General features: G+C 41.2%; 1 protein-coding gene across 9 annotated transcripts in view; it reads right to left on the bottom strand.

Annotated features, from left to right (window-relative positions):
- Positions 1–4,057: 4,057 nt before the first annotated feature.
- TRAK1 (trafficking kinesin protein 1) overlaps positions 4,058–9,776 on the bottom strand; it is a 128,797-nt gene continuing 123,078 nt past the window's right edge. For 8 of the 9 annotated variants that reach the window (XM_068674645.1, XM_068674643.1, XM_068674642.1 and 5 more), the window contains one exon: positions 4,058–7,051. In XM_068674645.1, the coding sequence (XP_068530746.1) occupies positions 6,253–7,051 (799 nt within the window). In that variant the 3' untranslated portion in view covers positions 4,058–6,252. The remainder of the gene's footprint in view (positions 7,052–9,776) is intronic. The other variant, XM_068674647.1, reaches the window with a different exon arrangement.

The raw sequence follows: 9,776 nt of genomic DNA, 5'->3' as shown, positions 1-9,776 counted from the left end.
TATATATTTATATATGCAACAAATAATACATCTAGAAAATATTCAGAAAGAGAAAACAGCAAATACTGTTGCATGTTTCCCCTCTGAAATTAACACTGAGAAGCTCACTTGTCACATATATATGGACCTTGGGCAATCACTGAAGGCAAGCTCCACATAAGCAATTTTTGACATCTAACCTAGAGTTAAGCCTTGGATAAAAATATTTGGTATTTAAGTTCAAGACAGTGACCAAAAGAGCCCAACATCCACTGGTCAAAAAAAAAAAAAAAAAAAAAAGACAAATAAATAAATAAATAAAAATCAGTGAGGTATCTTGAACATGTTAATATATATCTCTTGGACAACAAATTTCCCTACATGGCTAAGCATCAGATTCTACAGTCTAAACATCTGTATAAATTGGTTTAAGTTTTTAAAATCAATTTATTACAAATTCTATGTTTTAGCTCTGTACTGGACAGATACTTGGCATTTCTAAGTTGAATAATATTTTACTTCAAATTTTGAAGCCAAATATGAATTAAAGGGCCTGTAGGAAAATCAGAAAACACTACTGGCAGCTTAACCTTTTGCTCTCTAAGTCAATGATACCATCACCAGAAATTGGAAAAACTATGGTCAGAATATAAATTTATACCCTGAAAGGTTGTCACAGTCACAGTATTACAAGAAAATTGAGTACTTAATTTGCTAGCTGGGTGACATTCACAAATTGGTTCCTTTTGGCCATGAGTGGAATGTTTTCAGTTGTCAAAAATAAATAAATAAATCTGATTTTATTTGATTTGGTTTGATTTTCAGAATATGCTTGCACTTTTCTGATCACTTACACTTTTCTGATCAGGTTTTACCAGGAGCCTGTTTTTTTTTGAGAAAAAATCAACAGTGTCCTTCTGTGGCACTGACTGAATATCAGCTGAAAGGAAAGAGCACCATCTGCTGTGTAAGCATCACTCCTTCTGACAGCATTTAGGGATATCTGGAAGTTTCTCCACAAAGGTCCAGTCCTGCCTACCCAATCTCTATTCATAACCCTAATGATGTTATTTTTGGAAGGTGAGCTTGCCTGCCTTTCTGCCTACCCATTGCACTGCAGCCTCCCCTTGGGGGAAAAGGCACTGTGTTATGGGAATGCCCATGCAGATCCTGCTCTGCTATCCCTCATTTTCCTGCATCACCTGCCTGCTCCATCCTTGCTGCAAGGAGCCCAAGGCATCACATGCCCTGGGGCCACAGCCAGAGGTTTCCAGCCTTTCAGCTGGAAACTGAAGTCATCTCTCCTGTCTGGAGTGGAGGAATATGCAAGTGTGTGCTAATCAAGTGGTAGAAGGATTTTCTGTGCCTTTGATTTTTGTATCCCCTGAGTTCAATAAATTTCTCTTAAAGAACAAAAATCTGGCTGTGGGCTTGTTAAAGCTTTAATCATTCCTAAGTGCCTGTGTCAACTGAGCAGCAATTGGATTCAGCACAGCTTGAGGCCTATTTCAGCAGGACAAAAATCCCTATAATCTTTTAAATACAAACGTGTCCTGCACCCAAGGAGACGTCCTTTCCTTGGACCATCTTCAGCTGCACATTTTCTGTCCTGAGGTGTTTGGCTTGACTCGTCTTTGATTCCCCTTGATCTCAGTGGGCTGCACTTTCCCTCTTTAGTTTCCCTGTGGCCTTCTTTGTCTTCACAGGTATTTTATCAGTTTTCTTTTCCCAGGAGCACAACCTTGAAGACCAGTTCTGTAGGGCCTTCAGTGACTACTAAACCTCTGGATTTTCATGGCTGTTTAAGCAGCAATACTCCTTGAGTTCCAGGACTCTGGAAAAGCTGAGCTTACTGTTCACCTTCAGAGACCCGAAAGCCTGAAAGTAAATATATCCACCTGCACTCACTTATTGAACATTGCTGTTCACTCAACCATCACAGAAGATGCAGAACTCCAAAGAAAGACAGGAATAAAAATAGCATTCTTGATACTTTTTAAAAAGTCAGAAAATGATACAGCACAAGCAGCAACCCCATGTAATTGTTCTTTCCAAAGCCAGAAATTTAGGTCACTACAGTAGTTGTCATTGATATCAGCAGGGATGAGTCAGGGAGAAAAAAACTATTAATTTTGGAAGGAGACAAGGTGTAAAAAGATGATAACACCACAAGATGCTTCCCATGTTATACAAAACTCACCCAAGACCCTGCCTGTCCCCACAGCACCCAGCGCAGCCCAGCAGGTCAGAGGGCTGTGCACAGGGCTGCCAGCTCTCACTTGGCAGGGATCAGGCAGGGAGGCAAGCCCAGGTCAGGGCTGCACACAGGTAGGGCTGCTGTGAGGAGAGGACAAAGCAAGAAGTGACTGGAGTGCAGCAGAGCTGCAATGTTGTCACGGGGATTTTTCAGCCTCCTGTGTCAGAGGCATTTAATAGCACAGAAACTATGGCATCCAAGATCGGTGATCGGTGGCAATGCAGGCTGGGGGCCAACGACTGGATTCCCTTGAGCACATCCTTTCCTCTCCCAAGGAAGAACGCAGTTCATGACAACTTACAATTAATTGAAGATGTGAAGAGTCATTTAAAAGCATCTACACAGTCAACAAGTCTCTCTGGAAGCAGAAGGGTGCGGGAAGGTGGGTGGTGTTCCCACAGGGCTACTCAGCACTGCTGGTGCAGAACCGTGTGGGGACCTGCAATTCTCTCAGCTTAATTTCCATCACTCATGCAACTGCTTTACAAATCTTCCTGGGTGCAAGTAATTTTACCATACTATTTTCTGCTGCACATTCATTTCTTTTGCTTTTCCTAGGCCATGCGTCACTGTCACTTGTCCCCTGATTGCCTGGCAATATGCTCAGGGACTAAAGCTTCTGACCATGAGACAGCTGAAGTGATTCAGGAATTGGACCTGAGGGTCTGGGTCCTCACTTACACATGTCCAAGAAGGTATCACATGAGGCAACAAGTGCCCCATTTTGTCAACTGCGATATCCAGATAGAAAACAAACAAACAAAACACTTGTAGTAAGATAATTGCAGGTAGACCCTACAATTGCAGAACTCTTCAATGTAAATTGGAGCATTCTAGACTCAGGTCTCTGACTCTAAATATTTGCGTTTTCAAGGACATCAGGACCAACCAGGCCCAGATGGGCCAAACATGATCCCACTAAGGTATTTATCACCAACACAATGCAATTTTTTAAGTAAAACTTTTTTTTAATACCTTACACATCAGCTTCCATTAAGAGGTCTCACTCCAGGAACCTTCCGGGGTTTCCTTCCTTTCTCTCTCTTCTGTACACATCTGTGATGGTTTCCAGACATCCTTCCCATCTCACACGTACACACCCTTCCATGATCCAAAACCCTACTCATCCCATAGCCATCAGCACCCCATGGGCAAGACCCAGCTCCTCCCTTTTGCTGGAGTGGCACTTCACCCAGCCTGTCCTCAGGCATGGATGGCTGGAGGTATCTTCCTCCCTCCGTATTCTTCCTCGTTCAATTCCTTCCCTGTAACCTCGGGTTTGTTGCCTGACTACCCCCTCCTGCAGGCAGCTCTTTTACCCTTACTTAGCTCTCATCCTGTGTGAAGTTTCTAATTGCCCAGAGGATGTTCAGTGGGATACTTCTTCCCTCAGTAACAAAAATACCTAGCTAACAGCAGGCCTTGGGATGTTTCCTCCTTAACTCATACTTGCATATTTTGTCACTAGTTTTTGCATCATATTAAGCAGAATTCACACCCCTCTGCCCAATCTATCAAAATACACAAACCACGTAACATCCAATTGTTCTTTCTAGGAACTCAATTAGAACCAAAATTGTGTTCACTTCATTGTTTGTCTGTTTGTTTTGTTTTGACCTGATCTGAGTAAGAGTGACCAACCAGTTCTGGCAATTTTTAAGTCTCAGAACTTTTCATCCACTTCTATAACTAAGAATTTTAAAGAGCAAACACCGCAATGGCCTCTTCATTTGCTTTGACTAAGAGATGAAAGCAAGAGATCGAGAAGAAAGATTTATCACCTTAAAAGATCTGGAAAAAATGCTAAATAATACACAACAATGCAACTTTTCTGTTATTTTATTGATATTAGTGAAGAAAATTTAAATTTCATCTTTCTGATGTGTTACAATTGCTTTCTCTGGTGGGTGGACAGATCTTACTGCTTATTGAAAGGCTAAATAATGCTTTCCAATTGCATGATTAGCTTCTACACTTTAAATTCTCATATGGTATTGCTTTCTTCCTCTGGGTATATAAAATGGTCCATTAAGTCCATGATTTTTCTGAATTAACTGTTATTCTATCTACTGTTTTAGAATACATTCAAATTAAAAGGTACTTAAATTACTTGCAATAAGTGCACACACACAACGGCAAAGAGAGCTGATGACATTTTACTAAAACATTTTAAGTTCATAGAATAAATATAAGTCTTCAAACACATGCAGTAACTGACCGATGTGTTTTTTTTCTTTCTCAAAAAATATCCTTAGTGTCCATAGCACTACCGCGATAACTACTTCATTCAAAAAAAAAAAAAAAGAAAAAAGGCAAAAAAAAAGAAAACACCTATCTCTTGTCACAAAGACTAAAAGACAGTTTCATTTATACAAGAAATTATCAGTGCTAATGATTTAGTAACAGTCTGGTACAAATGGCAATTCACGGCAATTACTTGTAGTGTGATTATGGTAATGACAAACAGGGAGCTTGATTTAGATGTCACAAGAACTGGAAGGAAAAGAAAGCAGATGTTGACACTCCCACCCCACCCCATTTTCTCCTCTCCCTCCCTGCTTCAGAAACAATTTAGGGCTCAGCTCAGCTCTAGGAACAAGCTCCCTCCAGACCATTCCAGTTCCAGGAGATTTCAATTCTCTCTACAAGCACCCAGCAGAAATTTGGGAGAAACAGGTAAGAAAATCATAAGAGCAATAAGGATCACCTGGCCAAAACTCAATGGCGTGACATCTTGTTTCTTTTCTAAAGAAGTGGAGTATTATAGGTTTGGCATTGGGAGGTGGCTTTTTCAATTTATACCACCACGGAACAAAGTGTTTTACATACTTTTACCTCTGCAAAGGTCAAACTTTGAACAAAAAAGATTTCTTCCAAAAAAAAAAGAAAACAGAAAATAGGCAAGGAATATTCTCACCCTGTCTACAACACCATGGTCCTCTACATGCATGAAAGCTGAACAATAACATGTTGATTGCAAGTTGCTTTTTCCAGCTTGTACCATTCCATTACTAAATTTTTGTGGTTCTCTGCTGAGGTTTCAAGGACGCGCCTTTTCCTAACACTGATTTTGCTACATGTTCTTTTATAACATTCTTATCTGTCAAATCTGTTCCGCAACTCTGGCTTCTAGGAAGTCAGCACCAATGTTTACCTCATGAGTTGTGAAAATTGTTCTTTGGGCACACTGACAAAGGATGTTTCAGTGGCAGCAACACATAGTAAAGCATTTTCCCTTCCACGATCCAGTGCAGCATTGAAAAACAAAACAAAACAAAAATAATATAAAGAAGTCACACAGAACATAAGCATGCCAAAATGAAACAGCAGTGGTAGAAATATGTCAATATTCCAGGTACCCAGTAGGCCTGCTGACCTCAACACAGTATTAGTTCAAGTTTGTCGTATCAGGGAGGAGGAGAATACAGAACAGAAATAAAGTTTCATCCATTCAGGCATAATAGCCAGGCACTCCAATAATTCAGCTCTACTCATCTACAAAAGCAAAAATAAAACTATCAAGTGTTAAACTGAGTGCTTCTTTCAGCATTTAATGAAGCACAAATACTCCCATGCTTCAAGTGATGTCTCACATAACATATTCAATAGCTTCCCATGCACCTTCAACTCAAGTTAGGCTAGCTACAGAATTCACGTTTTTCCTAGTCAAGCTATTTCTTGTTGTTTATGTTCTTTTGATTTATTTCAGTGCATATTAAAAAACGAAAACAAACAAAAAAAAACTCTTCAAAAGGTTAGCAAGTTAACCCTAATACAGCAATCATAATGTAGAGCCTTTCGCACTCAGTCAAACAGTAAAAGAATCCAATTAGTTACAATAGATCTGGTACATATTTACACATTTTTTACAAAGTTTACACATTTCTCCCATTAGGCACAAAGTTGATTTGTCAAACTCAAGAGGCAATGAAGGGGTGGTGGGGAGAGGAAAAGAGGATTGGAGAAAGAATCTGAGTATTTTCATTTAAAAAGACTAGCTGTAAAAATAAAGTCCTTCATCGTAAGCTAGTTTGCTTCGGGAGCTTGGTTCCCATGAGGATCCCCGAAGTGAGTGTTGTTGGGCCTTTCATCTGCATGCTGGAACCCACCATGGTGGGGAAGCTCCGGTTTCTTCGTATGCCAGTGTTTAGCTGGATGCCCCCGATGGCACTGGTCACAGCAGGGCAGCCCAGTGGGAGACTGTCTGGTGCCAGGCCTCCAGGAACAAGGCCCCTCACCGGTCCTTGTGCCCCACAGAGAAGAGGTCCCTGGTCATCAGTTAAAGGAGGAGCTGGAGCCTGCCCTGAACTCACAACTTTGGCAATACCAAACCTCTTGACTTTGTCCACGAGATTAAGGTTGGAAACAGACACGTCAGTCTGACTCTCACTGTTCCTGATGTTCTTTTTATTCCTCACCTCCTTCAGGATCGAACTGGCAGGCTTCGAAGCCAGGAAGTTGTCGTAAGGTGGGCTGGTACACTTGAACTCAAAGGATGGAGGGGAAGAAGAAGGTGTCTGCATAGGTGAGTTTGGTGGAGTGGAAGGAATGATCGCCATTTTAGGTGAGTATGTGTTCAGGAGAGTGCCTCTGCTGGCTCTGTCCCAGCTCTGTGGATTGTACACTGCTGCCGAGATGCCCCTTTCCTTCAGCAGCCACACCAGCCCCAGAGACGTGCTCATTGTCGTCGTGGATTCCCGGAGGTTAGTGAAGGATTCGGCCAAACTCAGACGCCGAGGAGTACAGGGAGTAGCCACCGGGGTGCCTTTCAAGTTGCTAATGCTGCCACAAGCTGGAGTAGGTGCTGCGTTAAGGCTGAAAGCAAAGAAGCAGTCAAATTATTCTTTGCACTTACACACAATAAATTCAAACTTATTGCAAGCCAGATTTTTAACCCAAATTAGGGACTTTTACCCATGTAGAGAGTGCATGGGAAGCTGTAATTTCCCAGGTCTTAACAAATGTGACAAGTACTGAAAAAACATCTTTTACAAAATGCATCTCTCCACTTTGGATACCTCAGCAGACAGTTTCATGGGATTAATGCATTCCCCAACAACCCACCCCCTCATTTCTTCTGATGAACTATTATATTGACAGGTTTGTGATCAGCACCTTCAGTTTTCCCTCCTGATCAACTGGAAGTCACAATTCCCAGTTGCTTCCATGAGACAAGGAAAGAGGGGGATTCAACCAATGGTATAAGCAAGACAGATTTGGTTTTTAGTGTTGCTTCTGAGCACGCAGAACTGCTAGTTATTCTAGTACTGCTGGGTCATAGCGGAGCCAATGGCAAGGGAGGAGGGGAACATACTTGCTACAGAAGCATTTGTAGCAAAGCTGCTGGAATTTAGTATTGTCACCAACATGCACTCCTGTAAGGTCCAACCTTTCTTATGTTGAATTTGTTTACATTTAAGGGGGAGGAGATGTGGGATCTGACTTCTAATGGTGGTGGACAGTGGTGGTGAACAGTCATCAAAAGAAATGAGAAAAAGGAGCAGTAAAAGCTCTTGGTTGCCAATTGACCAAAGTAGCTGATCACTCGGTAGCAAACTATACCTGACAAAGAGCCATTCTACTGTTAGTTCAGTACAGCATTAATTCCTATAGCTTGAAACATGGCTAACTTTCCTCCCAAATCTAGTTCTTTCTTTTCAAAATAATTTATGTTTGCGGCAGTGGGCAAGAAAATGTTACATTGGCAATGACCTGAACAAGTGGCAGGCATTATAAACTTATGCTTACTGATATATTACTGCATTTTTTCTTAAGCATACTACTGTTGGTTATTAGGTTTTGAGGCATATCAAATAGCACCCACTTTGGTAGATCATACTGAATGAACACAGACTCAATCCTTAAAAAAAAACAACAAACTATTAGTTACAGATCTGGTCAGCCACAGCATATTTACCTATGTATAATCCCTACTTAAAATTTGTGTCAGACCAAGGTACACCATTCATTGAATACGTCATGGTGTACTCAGTTATTGCAGTTATTGCTCAAACAAGGCATGGAGGACACCCGTAACACTCCAGGTTCATGTCTATTTGGGAGAATCCCAAGGGTTGGGTTACATGCAGCTTTAAAAAACAAAACAAAATAAAACAAGAAAAAAAAAAAAAAAACGCTAACTACTTCTGACTATGCTGAGATGCTGCATTTTTTGCCAGATATACATACACAAAAAAGAGAATTCCACCTACTAGGCATGGATTCATTCTTCTAGTGGCAGTTGAGGGGTCCTGCCCACTGCAACATGATGCTAACCAAAATTTACTGACCTGAGAGCTCACCACTGCTCAAAGATGGAAACCTTCCCCTTTGTCTTGCCAGGTTTGGAAGTAGAAGACACCCAGCAAAGAGTCATACAAGCACCAAAGCCAATGCAAGAGAGGGTAAAACTAAGTAGGTGGGAGGTAGGGAACGAGGGAAAGAGTGGGATTTCCCTATGAAGTTACAGCTCCATTTCACCTAAGTCAACACTGCCATGACTGAAACTGAACATCCTGGGTGGCTTTGTTCTGAGCTTGTTTTTGATGAGCTTAGAACTTCATTTAATGGTATACAGCAATCAGCTAACATAAGTCAATGTAATACTACAAACTTTAGTCCAGTGATCTCTGAAAAAACAGCAGAACTTTGACATCTTTAATGAGCCAATATTGGCCTGGCATTACCAAGTTTCAAGCTAAGTCTTCCCTCCATGGGTAAATAGGATCTAACTAAATGACCTCTACCATTATTTGGAACTGTAACAACTCCTATTGAAAACAGTAAAACTGCCAAAGAATTTTTACCGTGCAGATACGATTCAGCAAAATGAATCCCATATATTCCTATCTGCAAACTGCACTGACACACTTTTGAGAGAACTAATATTTAGAATGGCACAATTTCAAGAGCAGCCTTACTAAACTGTCTCAAAATTTGTCGTCTTGCACCACCATGTGGGTTGTGGCCGTCAGTGCAGCCAGCAGATGTGCTAAGTGGTCCCTTCATTTTGCCTCAGTGGAGTCAGTGGCAGGGAAGAACGCAGAGCAGAACTAAAACCACCACACATGCCCACTGCAGCAGCACACACACACAGTCTGAGCAGAAAGGAAGCATTAGTTCTCAGCTTTTCTCTTAAGAATCGATCAATACTGCATCTTCAGAGCTGCGATTGCAGTTTATGGTGGTGGCACTGAAGAGCAGTGACAGCCACTGTGATGCATCTCCTATACTGGCTAGACACAGAAGTACAGAAGAACTTTTGAAAAACATTAGGGAGGGAAAAGAAAGAGGAAGAGAATTTACTCCGTGAACAGACTTTCTACAGGATAGGATGAAGTACATTTTGGAAACTCAGACATGAGTGTTAATTATCGGGCTTTAAGGTGTCCAAGTTATGAGCACTACAGCACTTAAGTGGAGCCCCAGATTTTGGTTGCAGAAAGTTAGAGCAGCTTTTTTTTTTTTTTTTTTTTACTAATTTGTAAGCACTGGTATGTGTTATAGTGCAATTAAAAAATAAGTCCTGCAAAAAACTGGT

Source organism: Anas acuta, chromosome 2 (assembly GCF_963932015.1).
Source record: "Anas acuta chromosome 2, bAnaAcu1.1, whole genome shotgun sequence".
NCBI classification, from domain to species: Eukaryota; Metazoa; Chordata; class Aves; order Anseriformes; family Anatidae; genus Anas; species Anas acuta.
The sequence above is the reverse complement of the archived record's forward strand: the minus strand, read 5'-3'. Positions and strand labels throughout refer to the sequence as shown.